The following is a 20,447-nucleotide window of genomic DNA, read 5'->3' on the forward strand; positions in this document are numbered from 1 at the left end:
AGCCAGAGCTGGGCCAATCTAGAGCCTGGAGCCAGGAGCTTCTTGAGGGTCTTCCACGTGGATGCAGAGGCCCAAGGACTTGGGCCATCTTCTGCTGCTTTCTCAAGCCATAGTAGAGAGCTGAATGGAAGTGGAGCAGCTGGGGCTCGAACTGGTGCCCATATGGGATGCCGGGGCTGCAGGTGGCGGGTTTACCTGCTACACCACAGCACCAACCCCTATAATGAACTTTTCTGAAGTACCGTTTTACTTAGGAGAGATGTGCATTTTAAGACAGTAAAGTATATTAGCTACAAGTTTATTAGAGCTACATATTTTTCCTAACAGTATAGAATTGGCACAAGAACTACAGAGACAAATTGATTTATAGACCATAACAGTTTAGAAAGAAACAAACATTGGAAAACTTTAAGCCACCTCCTGTAATGGCAGCATCCTGTTTGACCATGGGTTCAGGTTCCTACTGCCTCACTTCCAGTCCAGCTCTCTGTTAATGCATCTGGGAAAGCAGTGGAGAATGGCCCAAATACTTGGGCCCCTGCCACCAAATTGGGAGACCTAGATGGACTTCAGGCTCCTGGCTTTGTCCTGGCTGTTGTGGCCATTTGGAGAGTAAACCGTGGATGGAAAATCTGTCTCTCCCACTCTCTCTCTGTAACTCTGCCTTTCTAATAAATAAATTGGGGGGGGGATACTGCATGATAAAATTATGAGACTATTATGTTTCAGATCTGGGGGAGAAATTTAAAAATGCCTTGGGTAACTTGACTGTGAAAAAACACATTATGTATCAAAATGAGGCCGGCGCCGCGGCTCACTAGGCTAATCCTCCGCCTGCAGCGCTGGCACACTGGGTTCTAGTCCCAGTCCAGATGCCAGATTCTGTCCCAGTCGCTCCTCTTCCTGTCCAGCTCTCTGCTGTGGCCCGGGAGTGCAGAGGAGGATGGCCCAAGTTCTTGGGCCCTGCACCCGCTTGGGAGACCAGGAGAAGCACCTGGCTCCTGGTTTCAGATCAGTGTGGTGTGCTGGCTGCAGCACACATTGGGGGGTGAACCAATGGAAAAGGAAGACCTTTCTGTCTGTCTCTCTCTCTCTCACTGTCCACTCTGCCTTTCAAAACAAAAAACAAAACAAAAAAACAACAAAAAAATTATATATCAAAATGAATTCCAAATAAGTTGAATATTTAAATTTGGCTGCTGAAATCTTAATTACCAGAATTAATTATTTTGTCAGTATCTTGTATTCAGAAATGACTGAAATTTCTCTTTAGATATTTTGTTTCTAAGAGAATTTGCAAATTATAAAAACATCAGACATTATACAGATCAGTAATGTAAGAAGTAAAGTCTGCTGATAACACATCTTGTCAACCTTGTAATACCATTTTGGTGTGGAGAAGACTTTTCCAAATATAAAACCAAAATCATTGATGAAAAAAGAAAAATGGATACATTTGAATACGTTAAAAATAAGGAGAAAATATTAGCACATTTTGAAAATACTATACAAATGGCATTTGATAGGTAAAGGGCAAGTTTCCTAATGCAGAGAAATCTAATGTATGAAAAAGGTGACCATATCTAGAAGACCTGAACAGCCAAGTATGAATGACCAATAAGCATCTGAGGATATCCAATTGAAGTGCAAATTCAAATATAGTATCAGCCATGCCAGTCATGAAGAAAAAGACACCCAGAAGGACTTCTCCTGGTTACCTACCTGTAACAATTAAGGTAATACAGTTTTGGCACTGACAGCAGTACCATAGGGAAGGTCAAAGATAAGATTTTGGTTTGTAACTTTTCTGTAGGAGGGGTATACTATCTACAAAAATCATTTGCACATAGATTGCTGATCTCAATGTGGAAAAAAATAGTTTTAGAAAAAAATTTCCTTTATTTGAGTAAAGATTTATTGATTTAAAAAATCACCTTTCAGGCCAACATTGTGGTGTGGTAGGTTAAGCAGCAGCCTGCAATGCAAACTTTCAAGTCTTGGCTGCTCCATTGTTGTTCCAGCTTCCTGCTAATGCATCTGGGAAGACAGCAGAAGATGGCTCAAGTGCTTGGGGCCCTGCCACCTGCATAAGAGACCTGGATGGAGTTCCTGGCTTTGGCTTGGCTCAGCCCCGGCCTTTGAGGCTATTTGGAGAGTGAACCAGCAGAAGGAAGATTTCTCTGTAACTCAACTTTTCAAATAAATAAATCTTTATAAAAATTACTTATCGTCTACCAAATAGATTGGGATTATAATTATATACTAGTATAGTTTCAATAATTTAATGACTATTTAAAATTTGGTTTTATAGGAGTGGAATTGAACATCTTTTCCATTGATTATATGCCTCTTTTCCTGCTGGACTATGCCTTTTCACTTTTTTTTTTCTTTTAAGATTTATTTATTTATTTGAAAGGCAAAGTCATAGGGAGGGGGGAGTGGGGAAGAGGGAGAGAGAGAGAGAGAGAGACAGACAGACAGACAGACAGACATAGTGGTATCTTCCATCTTCTGGTTCACTCCCCAAATGGATGTAATGGCTTGGGCTGGACCATGCTGAAGCCAGGAATCTAGAACTTCTTCCACATCTACCATATGTTTGTCAGGGGCCCAAGTACTCTGTCCATCCTCCAATGCCTTCTCTTGAGCATTAACAGGAAGCTGTTGGAAACTAAACCAATGTTCAAATATGGGATGTGGGTGGTAGTTGTGGCTCATTAGGTTAAGCCACCCTTGGGATGCCTGCATTCCATTGTGGAATGCCTGGTGTGAATCCCAGGTGCTACACTTATATCTAGCTTCCTGCTATATGCCTGGGAAGCAGTGGATGATGACCCAAGTGGTTGGGTTCCTGCCACCATGTGAGGGACCCATAGGGAATTCGTACCTCCTTGCTTCTGGCTTCAGCCTGGCCCAGCCCCAGCTGTTGGAGGTGTTTGAGAAGTGAACCAGTTGATGGAAGAGCTCTCTCTCTGTTTCTCCTTCTTTGTCACTCTTCGTAAAGTCACAGAATACATATATACATAATATAGTCTCTCCTTATCTGAAGTTGTACTTCTTGTGATTTTAGTTACTTTTGGTCGTTTGTGGTCTGAAAATACTAAATGGAAAATTCCAGAAGTAAACAATTCATAAGTTTTGAAGTGTACAGCATTCTGAGTATTGTGATGAAATCTGGTGTTGTCCCTTTTCCATCCTTCCCAGGATGTGAATCATTCCATTGTCTAGCTTGTGCGTTGTTTGCTACCCCAGCCATTTATTTACTTAGTAGCCTTCTCAGTTATCAGATTAACTGTCCTGGTGCTTTGTTCAAATAACCTTTATTTTACTTCATAATGTTCCAGAGTACAAGAGTAGTGATGAAGGGAGGCACTGGAGCATATACATGGGAGGACATATGAACTTTGATACTATATAGCAATGCTACAAGGCATGTAGGGAAAAATCCATCTGCAGTTTCACATATCCACTGAGGGTCTTGGGATGTCTCTCCTGTGAATAAGCTGGGATTACTGTAGATAGCCAAGACTCCCAAACTTTGTCCCTCCAGCAGTTGCTTTGTGGTACCCTCAGGCCAAAAGAAATAAATATCAATTCTTTATACTAAGTAGTGAGGTCCAAATAATTGTTCTGTGAAATTGAAGTCTTCACAGAAATTAAGTGAAAAAATATTATAGAGAAATAATAGTATTTCGTTCTTAAATAACCACAGTTACTAATGGGATGTTTGTGTGTTTTGATCACTGTATAACATTTTTTTCTTTATTTTTTTTAAGATTTATTTATTTGTTATTTGAAAGTCAGTTATACAGAGAGAGAGGGAGAGAGAGGTCTTCCATCTGATGGTTCACTCCCCAATTGGCCCCAATGGCCAGAGCTGCGCCGATCCAGAGCCAGGAGCTTCCCCCGGGTCTCCCATGTGTGTGCAGGGGCCCAAGGACTTGGGCCATCTTGTACTGCCTTCCCAGGCCATACCAGAGAGCTGGATCGGAAGTGGAGCAGCTGGGACTCTAATCAGCACCCATATAGGATGCTGGCACTTCAGGCCAGGGCATTAACCCACTGCGCCACAGCGCCGGCCCCAAATACTGTATAGCATTTCAACACCTTGAAACCAGATAAGACACCATCACCCTTGTTACCTGTTCCATGTTAATTTTTGCATTTTTTTAAAAAGATTATTTATTTGAAAAAGTTAGAAGGAGGAAGATAAATCGATCTTCTGTCTTCTGGTTAAGTCCTCAAATGATCGTGATGGCCAGGGCTGGGTCAGGCTGAAGTCAGGAGTTTGGAACTTCATCTGGGTCTCCTACATGGGTAGCAGGACCCCAAACACTTGGGACATCTGCTTTCCCAAATGCATTAGCAGGAAGCTGAATTGGAAGTGGAACAGCCGATACTCCAGCTGGAGTGTAGCTGTTGAAGGAATTAACTTGCTATGGTACAGTGCTAGCCTATACATGTTTTTATATCCTGAAGTGCCCCAGGGAACCTTGGTTTGTAGTTTGTAAACTGATTTTATAGTGCAAGCTTTTTTTACATAAAGTTCAAAAACAGGAAAAATTAATCCAAGGTGTTGGTAGTTAAGGTAGTCACTGCAGTAACACGAGAGAAGCCTTCTGGGATTCCAGTAATACTCTGCTTCATTATCTAACTGCTGGTTGCATGTGTGTTCACTTTGTAAGAATTTATTGAGTTGGTTTTTTTTTTTTAGATTTTATTTATTTATTTAAGAGAGAGTTACAGACAGAAGAGACAGAGAAAGGTCTTCCATCTGTTGGTTCATTCCTGAAATGGTCACAACAGCCAGAGCTGTGCCGATCCAAAGCCAGGAGCCAGGAGCTTCTTCCGGGCCTCCCATGTAGGTGCTGGGCCTAAGCACTTGGGCCATCTTCCATTGCTTCCCAGGCCATAGCAGAGAGCTGAATGGGAAAAGGAGCAGCCAGGACATTAACCGGTGCCCCACATGGGATGCTGGCACCACAGGCAGAGGCTTAGCCTATTAACACCACAGCGCTGGCCCTTGAGCTTTACTTTTTTTTTTTTTTTTAAGAGATTTATTTTATTTATTTATTTATTTATTTTAGAGAGTTACAGATGGAGAGAGGGAGAGACAGAGAGAAAGGTCTTCCATCTGCTGGTTCACTCCACAGATGGCTGCAATGGCCAGAGCTGCGCCGATCCAAAGCCAGGAGCCAGGAGCTTCTTCCGGGTCTCCAATGGGTGCAGGAGCCTAGCACTTGGGCCATCTTCTACTGCTTTCCCAGGCCATAGCAGAGAGCTGGATTGGAAGAGGAGCAGCCAGGACCAATACCAGCGCCCATATGGGTTGCTGGCATTTCAAGCCAGGGCTTTAACCTGCTATGCCACAGCGTCAGCCCTATATATATGTATATTTCTTTGTATGCATTGAAAATAACAGTTGAGGAATACAAGAAACTTAGTGATGTTTTCTCAAAAGGTAGGATTATAGTCATTTGCTTTTAATATATTATCTATCTTTTCCTAATACTTGGATTTTTAGGATCATATATTGTTTCATCAAGCAGAAAATGTATTTATAATTTTTAAAAACAAAATGAAATTTTTAGGAAGAAGATGTGTGGGACGCAAAGTTGCTCTAACAGTTTTTTTTTTGACAGCAAGAAAATGTCAAGTGGCTGCTTAAAAAGCAAGTAATTCAGCTAGCCATATTGTTAATTCACCGGCTATTTAAATAAAAAATAATGGGAAAGAGCTCAGTCTCAAAATTAGGGATGAAAAAGAAAACCACAGATAAAATGGAAAGGAGAAAATGAGTTTCTTAAATTACAGATTATGAGGCTTTTTTTTTTTTTTTTTTTTTTTGACAGAGTGGACAGTGAGAGAGAGAGACAGACAGAAAGGTCTTCCTTTTCCGTTGGTTCACCCCCCAATGGCCACTGCAGCTGGTGCGCTGCAGCCGGCACACCACGCTGATCCGAAGCCAGGAGCCAGGTGCTTCTGTTCTCCCATGCGGGTGCAGAGCCCAAGCACTTGGGCCATCCTCCACTGCTCTCCAAGGCCACAGCAGAGAGCTGGACTGGTGGAAGAGGAGCAACTGGGACAGAATCTGGTGTCCCGACTGGGACTAGAACCCTGTGTGCCGGCGCCTTAGGCGGAGGATTAGCCTATTGAGCTGTGGCGCCGGCCTATTAGGTTTCTTAAGATGTAGAATAGTTTGAATAATGCCACACTAATCAGGCTGGAAAACTTACTGTTTCTAAGAAAATATAAATGGCCTGTGGGAGAATCTAGCAGACCAAAAACTGAGATAGAGAAATTATACTTTTACCACTGACTGGCTACCTCCTACTTCAGCAAATGAAACTACCAACTTCAAAAACATTGAGAATATTTAAAGAAACGTTGGTGCTATTGATATTTAAATTGTTTTAGACCATCCTAATTCTTCACACTTAAAAAAGTAAAAAGCTAAGACTGATAACTAATTCTAAAATAGTAACATCTCATTAGTAGATCTAGAAAAATAATTTGTAGAATTATTCAGAAAATCTAATTTGTATGTATTTGTATATATAGAAAAATAATTCTAGTGTGTCCATATTTGGAGTGCCTGGTTCAAGTCCCTGCATGTGCTCACTCTTTCTTGCTTGTTCTCTTTAAGATTTGTTTATTTATTATTTGGGGGGCCGGTGCTGTGGCGCAGCAGGTTAGCACCCTGGCCTGAAGCGCTGGCATCCCATATGGGCCCCAGTTCTAGTCCTGGCTGCTCCTCTTCCCATCCAGCTCTCTGCTATGACCTGGGATAGCATTGGAAGATGGCCCAAGTCCTTGGGCCCCTGCACCCATGTGGGAGACCTAGAAGAAGCTCCTGGTTCCTGGCTTCGGATCAGTGAAGCTCTGGCTGTTGCGGCCATCTGGAAAGTGAGCCAGAGGATGGAAGACTTCTCTATTTCTGCTTCTCTCTGTAACTCTTTCAAGTAAATAAAATAAATCTTTTAGAAAAACAAAATAAAACAAAAGATTAATTTATTTGGGGGCCCGGCTTTGTGGCGTAGTAGGGTAAGCCTCCACCTGCAGTGCCGACATCCTGTATGGGCACTGGTTTGTGTCCTGGCAGCTCGTCTTCTGATCCAGCTCTCTGCTTATGGCCTGGGAAGGCAGTGAAGAATGGCCCAAGTGCTTGGGCCCCTGCCACCCACATTAGAGACCCAGAGGAAGCTCCTGGTTCCTGGCTTCAGATTGGCCCAGCTCTGGCTGTTGAGGCCTTTTGGGGAGTGAATCAGTGGATGGAAGACCTTTCTCTCTCTCTCTCTCTCTCTCTCTCTCTCTCACACACACACACACACACACACACATTAAATAAATAAATAAATAAAATCTTTAATATAAAGATTTATTTATTTGAAACACAGAGTTAGAGAGGGAGACAGATCTTTTTGCCTGTCTGCTGGTTCACTTCTCAAATGAATGCAACAGCTGGAGCTGGGCCAGGTCAAAGCCAGGAACCTGAAATATCTAAATGGCTTTTGGCATAAAAAGGTTCTGCACCCCTGAAATACATTTTTTTTAAAAATTTATTTTTAAAAGATAATGTGTGTTTTCATAGGTTTTTTGAACATGCCTTATATAGATTACTGAGTTATGTGTTGCTGAGCACCATTGATTAATAACTCTTGCATCTAACTAGATTTTAGTTTTGAGTTTTCATTTGTATTGTGGTAGCAACTTATGCCATTGACCCATACAGTAAGGGATAGAATTAGAAGATCTGGGTAATTAAATATAAGTTCATCTTAATAAGTACAGAGCATATTTTAGCTTCAGCAAAGGGTGGCCTTCCAATTTGAATATTCTGTTTCTTTTGGCTTTTAATAATGTGAATATGTACACTTAAACCTTGGGCTTACTAAAAATTTAGCAAACTACTTTTTTTTTCTTTTTAAGATTTTATTTATTTTATTTGACAGTTAGAGTTACAGACAGTGAGAAGGAGAGGCAGAGAGAAAGGTCTTCCTTCCGTTGGTTCACTCCCCAAATGGCCGCAACGGCCTGAGCTCCGAAGCCAGGAGCCAGGCGCTTCTTCCTGGTCTCCCACGTGGTTGCAGGGGCCCAAGGACTTGGGCCATCTTCTGCTGCTTTCCCAAGCTATAGCAGAGAGCTGGACTGGAAGTGGAGCAGCTGGGACTTGAACCGGTGCCCATATGGGATGCCAACACCACAGGCAGAGGATTAACCTACTGCAACACGGCGCCAGCCCTAGCAAAGTACTTTTTACCCTGCAAGATATGAATAATTTTGTGTTGGTCACTTGTATTAAAAAGTGGGTAGATAGGCATTGTGTTGCAAGGAATTAACCCAAATTGTTAGTTATCTCCTTTAGATTGAACTGGGAACCTCAAAGGAAGCAAAGAAATTCAGGAGAAGTCTCAGCTCTGAAGTAGTCATCTAAGTTGGTGAATTTGACTCTGAAACCCTTATTTCACATATACTTAACAGTTACTGTTGTCTCTTCAGACTGTAAACAGCTAAAAAAGAAAGATTTAATGGCAGTTTTATGTCCTGTTTTTATAGTACTCCCTCTGGAACAAGCACATGTAGTAAATTCTGAAAACAAATATTAATGTAAACTTAATAAAGTGGGGTCATGAAAGACAACTTGTTGCCAATACCTAGTGGGACAGCTACATTAAATTTTCACTTATGAGAAAAATAATAAAAATGGAGGGAGAATCTATGAATTTAGTAAATAGTTGCTTGAATTTATAGACAAAAATAGATATCTCCTATTTTAACATCTGTTCACCAAATACCTTAACATATTCATTATGTGGTTTTCAGCTTACTATAGGCAAGAATATTACAACTAGAGACACTTGACATTCATCATTGGGAGCATTTGTGGAAGGCACTATGTTAGTTTTGATGACTAATATAGTGGTGACTGTGAGTACCACAAGAATACAAAGTCATTAAGCAGTCGGTGTTGTGGTGTAGCAGGTAAAGCAACCGCCTGCAGTGCCGGCATCCATATGGGTGCTGGTTCGAGACCTGGCTGCTTTACTTCCAATCCAGCACTCTGCTATGGCCTGGGAAAGCAGTAGAAGATGGCCCAAGTCCTTGGGCCCCTGCACCTGCGTGGGAGACCTACAAGAAACTTCTGGCTCCTGGCTTTGGATTGGCGTGGCTCTGGCCATTGTGGCCAGTGGCTGGAGGACCTCTCTTTGCCTCTCCTTCTCCCTGTGTAACTCTGACTTTCAAATAAATAAAATAAATGTTCAAAACAAAACAACAAAGTCATTAAGAATTGTTCCCTGATCTCAAAAGATTTAGAATATATCAGGGGAAAAAATTAAATGCTAAAAATAATAGCATTAGATTTTGAAAACTTTTTATAGTATGATCATTTTTTTCTGATAACAGCTCTTTTTCATTTCTGAAAATTTTCATGACTTAAAAACTCAAGAGTTCCAAACATGAGTATTATACATGTTTCATTGTGTATGTGCATGTTTGTATGAGTATTAAGATTTTTCTAAACCTTTATAAATTTTTGTTGCTGAGAATTAAGCTAGGTTAGCGTCTGTGCTAATTTGCTATTAAGACTAAGCTGTTCACTCTTAGCCTTGGCAATTTAAAAATCTCTTGAGTTAAGGAAGGCTTTCATTCCCATCTTTATTCCATTGTTGTTTTCTGCGATCAGGGTGTCTTCCATGGCCTTGACAATAGCTGCCATTGATTTTCCTCAAAGTTTTTACTTTAGTCCCTGTAAGCCCTTGCTTCTAAAACATTAGGCTTATTTTTCTTTTAAAGATTTAATTATTTATTTGAAAGGCATAGTTGGGGGGGGGGGGAAGATCATCCATCCTAATGGCCACAACTGCTGGAGCTGGGCCAAGCCAATACCAGGAGTTTCTTCTAGGTCTCCCACATCGGTGCATGGGCCCAAGAGCTTAGGCCATCGTCTACTGCTTTCCCAGGTGCGCTAGCAGGGAACTAGATCAGAAGCAAAGCAGCTGGGACTCGAACCAGTGCCCATATGGGATGCTGGTAACTTCAGATGGCCACTTAACCCTCTGCATCACAACACTGGCCCTGCACATGTTACATTTTTAAATAATCAGTTATCCCCCTTGATTTTTGTTTGAGATACAATACTTAGAAAGACAGTGCTCCAGGTAACATTTAATACTACCTTGCTTTAATTTATTGGCATTTAAATCTGGAACTTACTTTTGTTAGGTTTTATCAGATAAAAATATTTGTTTTCAAGGTTTTATGCACTCAACTAATTTTTCTTCCCTCTGATTTTAAAATGTTTGTTTTGTGTCAATTTTTGCTTATGATTTGTTTTTGAACTTTCCATTTTGTCCTATTGGTTGGCCTATCTTATAATAAATATGCTAGTTTTGATTGTATTTTGATTGTCTGTTATGTGGGAGACAATTTGCATACTTCTAGAAATAAACTTGTTTTTATTTAGGGTACCAGCATCTTAAAGTAGTTGATAACATTTAATAGCCTCATTATTCTATGGATATAGAATTTAAACATTGTAATAATGAACTCATGAATCAAGTTTTAAAAATCTGATTAAGAGAGTCACTAACAGAATGTCGAGCCTCATTGTTCTCACCTCTATGCTCTATTTCATATGATATATGACTGTATGAAGGGATTAATTCTGAATTGTTCTGTTCTATAAAAGGGTTTAACAGTGGGGCTGGTGTTTGGCATAGTATTAAGTTACTAGTTAGCAAGCCACATCCCGCTTGGAGTACCTGAGGTTGCTCTCTAGGTTCAGCTTCCTGCTAATGCTAATGGGAGGCAGTGACGATGCCTCAAGTAATTAGGTTCCTACCACACATCTGGATGATATGGATTGAAATTGAATTCCCCTGCTTCCAGCCCTGATTCCCACCTCTCCTTCCCAACTCTGGGCTTAACCCTGTATGCCTCAGTTTCCTTATCGATAAAAGGATGGAATGAATTATTTATGAAAAGCACCATGAACAGTGCCTGGATTATAGAAGATCTCTATAAAGATTAGGTGTATTTTTATTATAGAGGTATCCAAAAACCCCTTTGCTTCATAAAATGTATTAATTTGCATTCTTTGGAAAAACTTGGTAAGGATAAGTTAACAATATATCATTACCCTTTCCCCTGATTTATATGTGAAACCATTTTTAACAAGAGAAATTAAATATCTGACTACAGAAAAATGCTGGCATTTGTTAATATATATTTTTAGATCATGACTAAGGTAAGCAACTTTCCTAAATTCTATTTTCAAATCACATTTAATAAGATAAACTAGTGTTCAGTTATTACAGGGTTACTGTAAGTTACAGAACACATAAATTTGAATATAATTGCTTTTATTTATCAGAGTGCCTGGGTTTGAGTCCCAGCTCTGCCTCCACTTTCCAGCTTCCTGGGAGTCAGCAGATGGTGACTTAAGTACTCAGGAGACCCAGATTGAGTGTGTGGCTTCTGGCTTAATAGCCTGGCCAACCCTCTGGCTTTTTCAGACACTTGGAGTAAGCCAGTGGATGAAAGACCTATCTTAGTGTTTTTTGAGATATCTATATATTTTTTTCTTTTTCTTTTTTTATCCTGTATACATTTATTTTGATAACTGTGTTGTTGTCCTGCTCCATATTAGAAGCTTATCACATTAAGCACACAAATAGGAATTTGGTCATAAATTCTCAGCTTTATTTTCTCTGAGTTACTCTGTATTGATTAACAGTCAAGTAAAATGACAGTGATTAATAGTAGAGCATCTTTCTTCCTTCCTTCCTTCCTTCTTTTCTTTTCTTCTCTTCTCTTCTCTTCTCTTCTCTTCTCTTCTCTTCTCTTCTCTTCTCTTCTCTTCTCTTCTCTTCTCTTTTCTTTTCTTTTCTTTTCTTTTCTTTTCTTTTTGACAGGCAGAGTGGACAGTGAGAGAGACAGAGAGAAAGGTCTTCCTTTTGCTGTTGGTTCACCCTCCAATGGCCGCCGCGGCCGGCACGCTACGGCTGGCGCACCGCGCTGATCCGATGGCAGGAGCCAGGTGCTTCTCCTGGTCTCCCATGGGGTGCAGGGCCCAAGCACTTGGGCCATCCTCCACTGCACTCCCTGGCCACAGCAGAGAGCTGGCCTGGAAGAGGGGCAACCGGGACTAGAACCCGGTGTGCCGGCGCTGCAAGGCGGAGGATTAGCCTAGTGAGCCGCGGCACTGGCTCTAGAGCATTTTTCTATGTATAGTTCCAGAAGCTCATATTTTTCTGTAACAGAAAATCCAGAATTATTTCTAAGAATAGCAAATATTTCTTAATAGGATTCTGCAGCCATTCAGTGAACATAACTTTTCTGCCTCACCTTCTTGAGCAGTGGTGATCACCATCCTGTCTGCCCTTCAACAATCAGTAATATTGTTTCTTAGCAACATTAATTTTGATTTGTATTAAAACATATGCCTAATTTGACCTGAATTCTGTTGTGACTTGATTTATGCTTGAATGTTCTAAGTTTGTAATGTTTTTTCTGCCTTCTAAGTCAAGTAAATGGGCCCATTTGGTGAATGAGCCTGTCCTCTCTTTGAAACCATGTTCTTATCAACTGAACTAAGACTTAAATGCCTATAACATGCAGCATATTAATATAGCAAAATTCCTGAGGCTGGAATTAGGGCATAAAGGCTTAAGCTGCAGCTTGCGATGCCATCATCCTTTAGTGGAGCCCTGGTCTGAGGCTTGGTTGCTCTGCTTATGCACCTGCTCCTGGGAAGGTAGCAGACAGTGGCCCAAGTGCTCAGACTCTTGCCACCCACATGAGAAACTTGAGGTGGAGTTCCTGGCTCTGGCTTATTCAGGTCCAGCCTTGGCCATTGTGGTGTGCACCAGCTAATGGAAGGTTTTCTTTCTCTGACTCCCTCTCCTTCTTTAACTCTGCTTTTCAGATAAAGAAGTAAATCCTTAAAAAAAATACATGCACACACACACATATATATATATATATGTACTGTATTATTTATAGAGTGAATATAAATTTTAAGCTTTTGATAAAATTAAGGCAGGATGAAAGAGGACCCTGGGAGGCAGTAGTGATATCTCTTTACCATATACATTATTATTTATTACTTTGTGCATTATTCTGTGAGATAAACATATAGCATGTATTAAAATGTTATTGTAAATAGCAGTTCTAAAGTCAGCCTGTGTAAGTGATGATGACATGATTAGAAATCCTGGCATCCTGGATTACCGCTCGCCATCTCTATTTAGGATGTTTATGAAGAATCATGCTTGGAACAGAACTGAGGCTCTTAAGATGATCTGAAGAATCTAATGGAATCTGTTGACCAGCTCTGCTTTTTGGAAATTATCTTTGCTATTATTTTGATAATTTTCCATTAACTGTCTGGTTTTGTTTAAAGAAAAAGGTTAACAATTTTAAGTTTTTTTAGTATAATAGCTTTTGTGTTTAATAAATACATAAATATTTAGCACTTCATAGTACTTGCCATATTCTAGGTATTATTCTAAGTGTTTATATATGTGTATTAAAATGTTTTTATATGGATTATAGACATTTCTTCAACTAGTATTACATTTCTCTTACCATAGGCGTATTTCCTAATATTACCTCCTAGTCATCCTGACTTTGAATTGTATTCCTTAATGTCATATATTGAATCCATTATACTCATAAACTATGATTAAAGTAGAAATTGAAATGAATTTTAGAACTTCAAAATCATCATTTTCCATTTTTTTATTTCAGCTTTACCAACAGGGACGTTTATGTCAACTGGGCAGTGAGTTTTGTGAATTGGAAGTTTTTGCTAAAGTATTGCGTGCTTTGGATAAAAGGTAAGATTTTTTTTAAATTGTAGTAAAATACATATAACATAAAATTTACCATTTTAATCATTGTTAAGTATATAGTTCAGTGGCATTAAATACATTCACGCATTCACGTTGTAGAACTATCAACACTGTCCATTTACAAAACTTTTTCACTGCCTCAGACAAAAAATCTATACTCATTAAATAGTAATCCCCCATCTGCAGGTGGAAGTTACCATTCTACTTTCATCTCTGTGAATTTGACTCTCCTAGGTTCCTCACATACGTGGAATCATGTATTTATTTGAAAGCCAGAGTCACTGAAAGAGAGGGAGAGACAGAGAAAGAGAGACCTTACATCCATCAATTCACTCCCAAAATGGCCACAACAGCTAGGCCTGGGCCAGGCCGAAGCCAGGAGCTGGGAGCTTCATCTGGATCTCCCACGTGGGTACAGGGATCCAAGCACCTGGGCCATCCTCTGCTTCCTTCCCAGGTGCATTTGCAGGGAGCTGGATCAGAAGTGGAGCAGCCAGGACATGAACTGGCATCCATATGGGATGCCAGTGCTGCAGACAGTGGCTTAACCTGAGCCTCAGTGCTGGCCCCAGAATTTTATTCCTTTTTAAAGGCTGGATAATATTCTGTTATATTGTATTTACCATATTTTGTTATCCAGTTCCTTTTTTTTTTCTTTTTTTTTTTTAAGATTGATTTATTTGAGAGAGGCTGAGTTACAGGCAGAGGAAGAGATGGAGAGGTCTTCCATCCACTGGTTCACTCCCCAAAATGGTCATGATGGCTGGGGCTGGGGCTGGGCCAGGTAGAAGCCAGGAGCTAGGAGCTTCTTCTGGATCTCTCCCATGGGTGCGGGGGCCTAAGCACTTGGACCATCTTCTGCTGCTTTCCCAGGCACATTAGCAGAGAGATGGATTGGAAATGGAGCAGCCAGGATGTGAACTGGTGCTCATATGGGATGTCAGCACCACAGGTGGAGGCTTACCCTACTCTACACCACAGTGCCAGTCCCATATCTGTTTCTTTATCAGTGAATATTTGGGTTATTTCCACCTTTTGGCTAGTGTAAATAATACTGCTGTAAACATGAGCATGCTAATAATCTCTTCATGTCCCTGCTTTTAATTCTTTTGTTTATATACCAAGATGTATAATCACTTTATGATAATTCAGCTTCTAATTGTTTTGAGAAACCATTGTACTGTTTTTCATAAGTTCATTTTTTACTTATTTGGAAAGCTAAGACACAAAGAGGCAGATGGATCTCCTGTCCCTGGTTCACTGCCTAAATGCTTATGGCTGGACAGGGCCAAATCTAGGAGCTGGAAACTCCATCCAGGTTTCCTATATGGGTGGCAGAGACCCCAGGTATTTGAGCTATTACCTGCCTGCCAAGGTACACATCAACACGAAACTAGAATTGGAAGTAGAGCCACGGCTTGAACCCAGAAACTCTGATAAGGGATGCAAGGAATCCCAAGCAACTTAACCGCTGTGCCTAATACTTGCTCCCAGTGTAACTCTCTGAGATCCAGGAAGGATGTTCCCCAATGAGGTATTATCATATAATAGGATCCACAGGGGGAGGTGATTGACTTGATTATACTCGATATTCTTTTTAGTGTTTGTCCTTAAATTTAGTTAAACGGTTATTTCTTTTTCCTGACCCAAATTTCTAGAAAAATAAAATAGTTCAAAAAAAATACTGCTCATCTCTAATACAGATATTGTTAAGTTGTTTGATTTGTTCAACAAACTAAATAAAGACTTGTCAAGTGGCTATTATGTGCCAGGTACTGAACTGGTGCCCATATGGGATCCAAGTGCTGCAGACAGTGGCTTTTTCCACTGTGCCACGGCACTGACCCCATAATTTTGTTTTTTAAAGATTGTGTTATTGATACAATTCACAGAACATGAAATTCACCATTTTAAATTATACTATCCTATGGCTCATAGTATATTCACAAAGTTTTGCAACCATCACTACCTAATTCTAGAACATTTCATCACCTCAAAAAGAAACCATTAACAGTTGCTGTCTGTTTCCTCATACCCTAGCTGATTATTAATCTTCTATCTGTATGGGTTTACCTATTCTAAATCTTTTTTAAAATGGAATCTTGTGGTCTTTTGTGGCTAACTCACTTAGCATAATATGTTCAAGGATCACTCATATGGTTGTGTCAGTGGTACCATTTTTTATGGCTGGATATGAGAAAACTCCAAAAAGTTTGTGGCAAAATGGAATTAAAAGATGCTTATTTTGGGTACAAAAAATACTGAAATCTATGAATAGTCTTCATAATGTGCATTTTTTGTGCATTTTTTTTTTGAAGAAAGACTACTCATAATTTTCCATTGTACTTGCAGGACTGTGTTTTGTTTATCCAGTTGTGTATTGGTAAACATTTGGGTTGTTTCTTTCTTTTGGCTATTATAAATAATGCTGTTAGGAACATTCATGGATTAGATTTTTGTGTGGACGTGTTTTTAATTCTGGGTATATAACCTTATGTTTAACTGTTTAACTTTCTGAGGAACTGCTAAACTGTTTCTGTGGTGGTTGTATTATTTTACGTTTCTGTCACCAGTGTATAAGGTTTCTAATTTTTCTGTATCTTAACCACTAGCCTTTTTTTTTTTTTTTCCCCCTTTTATAGTTTTCTGTGTTTTATTTTCAGCAGTTTCAGCCCAGGACCTACAGGAGATGGGACCTTCAGGGCACATCTAGGAGCCTTTAGATTATGTAGTTCTTCAGGTCTTCAAAGAGGGAGGTGCCTTTCTCTGAAGGGAGGAGAGAACCTCCACTTTGACTATGACCGTGTCTAAACAAGATAAGAGTCGGAGAACTCAAGGGGCTTCCATAGCCTTGGAAACTCATGACTGGTGCATAGGGAGATTACTGATGCCATAAACAGGAGTGTCAATTTGTAAAGTCAACAACAGGAGTCACTGTGCACTTACTCCTCATGTAGGATCTCTGTCCTTAATGTGCTGTACACTGAGGCTTAATGCTATAACGAGTACTCAAACACTATATTTCACTTTGTGTTTCTATGGGGGTGCAAACGATTGAAATCTTTACTTAATGTACACTAAACTGATCTTCTGTAAAAAAAAAAAAAAAAAGAAGAAAAAAGAAATTATCAATTCCCAACTTGACTCTCACTGGGATTAAACATGACAATAGGTCTGATCTGATTTCATCATCATTAAAAAAAAATCATTTATTATTTTTCACTTTATGTTTCTGTGTGGGAGCAAACTGTTGAAATCCTTACTTAAGGTATACTAAGCTGATCTTCTGTATATTAAGATAATCGAAAATGAATCTTGATGTGAATGGAAGGGGAGAGGGAGTGGGAAAGGGGAGGGTTGTGGGTGGGAGGGACGGTATGGGGGGGGAAGCCATTGTAACCCATGAGTCGTACTTTGGAAATTTATATTCATTAAATAAAAGATAAAAAAAAACATTAAAAATTAAAAAAAAAAAGATTATATAGTTCTTATACTGGAGAATCCCTGACACATCCTTTTGTTTCAGCTTTTTTTTTTTTTTTTTTTTTTGGACAGGCAGAGTTAGACAATGAGAGAGAGAGACAGTGAAAGGTCTTCCTTCCGTTGGTTCACCCCCAAATGGTTGCTAAAGCCGGTGCGCTGCGCCGATCCAAGGCCAGGAGCCAGGTGCTTCCTCCTGGTCTCCGATGTGGGTACAGGGGCCCAAGCACTTGGGCCATCCTCCACTGCCTTCCTGGGCCACAGCAGAGAGCTGGACTGGAAGAGGAGCAACCAGGACTAGAACCTGGCGCCCATATGGGATGCCGGCGCCACAGGCAGAGGATTAACCAAATGAGCCACAGCACTGGCCCTTGTTTCATCCATTTTGTCCAGGGACATTAGAAGCAACTAATCACTGTCATTATATTGATTAGTTTTCCAAAATCTTCTAAAGTCTTGCTTAACTCCTTGATTGTTAAAAAAGTGGTTGATTAGGAGTAGCCAATGCAAACATTTTGTACATCAACATAAGCAGTTTTTGTTGTGGAATATTGGTATTCTCTTAACTACTGAAAATGGCCATTAGCATCCTTAAATCTAATATCAGAGAGCCACTTCCAGAAACTTCAGAACTAATTCAGAAATGTCATACTTAAAATTCTGTTCCTCAGAGTTGGCGCTGTGCCGTAGCAGGTAAAACCGCCGCCTGCAGTGCCAGCATCCCATGTGGGTACCAGTTAGAGTCCTGGCTGCTCCACTTCCAATCCAGCTCTCTGCTGTGGTCTGGGAAAGCAGTAGAAGATGGCTCAAGTCCTTGGGCCCCTGCAACCACGTGGGAGATCTGGAGGAAGCTCCTGGCTCCTGGCTCCTGGCTCCTGACCTCAGATCTGCGCAGCTCCAGCCATTGCAGCCAGTTGGGGAGTGAACCAGCAGATAGAAGACATCTCTCTCTCTCTTTCTCTCTCTCTCTCTGCCTCTCCTCTATGTAAATCTGACTTTCAATTAAATAAATAAATCTTCAAAAAAAATTTGTTTCTCAAACATCATCACTACCAAAATTTTATTAGTCAGGTTCTCCAGAAAAATGAGAGATTTATATGTGTGCACATACACATGCACACAAATGCATTTATGTATGTATACAGGTATAATCACATAAAATACAGATTGTAGATGAATAAGATACATATGAATAGCAAATGCATAAATATATATGAGTAGGATATACAAGTATGAATATGTATCTACATATATACTTTGTGTGTGTGTGTGTTTGTGTGTGTGTAGATAGAGAGACGTTGATTTATAATGGGAATTGGCTTATTGATTATGGAGGCTAAGAAATCTGATATTTGCCCTCTGCAAGTTTGAAGACCAGGGAAGCCGGTGATATAATTCAGATTAAGTTCAAAGGCCCAAGAACCAAGTGGTGGACAATGTTGATATCAGTGAGTGTGAACCAAGAATGCCAGTATCCAAGTCAGGGGAAGATAGATGTTCCAGCTCAGAGAACCTTAGTCTATTGGATGTGAAATGTTACCTATTGTGATTTTGATATATATTTCTGTAATCACTGATGGTGTTGAGCATCTTGTGTTTGTTGGCCATTTATTTGTGTGTCTTCTTTGGCAAAATCTTCAAATCTATTTCCTGTTAATTAGTTGTCTTTTATTGTTGAGTTATAAATTGGTTTTTAAAAGTTACCTTCAGGCTGGTGTTGTGGCACAGCAGGTTAAGCTTCTCCCTGTGGCTTGACATCCCATAAGGCACTTGTTCTGTCCCAGTTGCTCCACTTCCAGTCCAGCTTCCTGCCAGTGTCCTGAGAAAAGCAGCCAAGGATAGCCCAGGTGTGAGATACAGATGAAGCTCCTGCCTTTGGCATGGCCCAGCCTTGGCTATTATAGCCATCTAGGGAGTGAACCAGTAGATGGAAGAGCAATGTCTTTTTTTTTCTCTGTCTCTGCCTTCTCTCTAACTCTCATTTTCAAAATAAATAAGTAAATATTTTTTGAAAAAGTTACCTGCATCTTTGACATCAAGTTATATACTAAGTACTTCTCAGTTTTACAGACTTACTGAGCGATCCACTGAATAAGCGTATCAGACTAAATATTGAATTGTTGTAGCCTATAAGTCTTAGGGCAAAACACATTTTAACTTATTCCTTCTTGGAAAATAGTGGTGCTGTTATTGTTAGTATTTTAAAATGTATTTAGTTATTTGAAAGGCAGAGTTAACAGAGAGGCAGGGACAGAGAGAGAGAGAGAGAGAGAGAGAGAGAGAGAGAGAGAGAGGTCTTCCATCTGCTGTTTCACTCCCCAAATGGTTCAGATAGGCTGGACCTATCTGAAGCCAGGAACCAGAAGCTGCTCCCTCTGGGTCTCCCACATGGGTGCAGGGGCCCAAGAAGTTGGACCATCTTCTGCTTTGCCAGACCATAGCAGGGAGCTGGCTCAGAAGTGAAGCAGCCAGGACTTGAACCAGCTCCCATGTGGGGTGCCAGCCTTGCAGGCAGTGGCTTTACCCACTGTGCCACAGTGCTAGCCCCAGTGGTGCTGTTATTTGATAGAGAGGCAGCTAGCATTTTCAGAATGACAAAAATGTTACCTTTATAAAATAACTTTTTTCTTCTCTTTTAGACATTTACTTCATCATTGCTTTCAGGCTTTGATGGATCATGGTGTTAAAGTTGCTTCAGTCTTGGCCTACTCATTCAGTAGACGGTGCTCTTATATAGCAGAATCAGATGCTACAGTAAAGGAAAAAGCCATTCAGGTTGGCTTTGTTTTAGGTAAGTAATGGTAATATAGAGGATGATTTTGTCCTGTGATGGACCAGAATTCAACCTAACAATAAAAGATTCCTCCAGGACTTTGCCAAAGTGTGCATGAGGAGATTATGGGAACAACATCGAAAGAACTAGTTGTGATTTGTTGATTGTTAACTCTATGGCAAATACTGTAATAGACATTTAAATGAAATCTTTGTAAATGATCATGACATTCCAGTCAAGTGACAGTATTAATAGCATTTTTCATATGTGGAAGCAGAAAAGTTGACTGACTCAAGTCACATACTAGTAGTGGAGCTAAGTTTAGAATCCTGTTTCTA

The 20,447-nt window shown here is 40.2% G+C and overlaps 1 protein-coding gene across 1 annotated transcript in view; it reads left to right on the forward strand.

The window, feature by feature from the left end:
- Window positions 1–20,447, forward strand: part of APPBP2 (amyloid beta precursor protein binding protein 2) — a 74,256-nt gene that overhangs the window by 8,728 nt on the left and 45,081 nt on the right. Inside the window, exons 2-3 of the mRNA XM_008271184.5 lie at window positions 13,753–13,841; window positions 19,976–20,127. Of these exons, the coding sequence (XP_008269406.1) occupies window positions 13,753–13,841; window positions 19,976–20,127 (241 nt within the window). The remainder of the gene's footprint in view (window positions 1–13,752; window positions 13,842–19,975; window positions 20,128–20,447) is intronic.

This window comes from Oryctolagus cuniculus, chromosome 17 (genome assembly GCF_051225735.1).
Source record: "Oryctolagus cuniculus isolate XC-2025 breed Fujian yellow rabbit chromosome 17, ASM5122573v1, whole genome shotgun sequence".
Taxonomy (NCBI): domain Eukaryota; kingdom Metazoa; phylum Chordata; class Mammalia; order Lagomorpha; family Leporidae; genus Oryctolagus; species Oryctolagus cuniculus.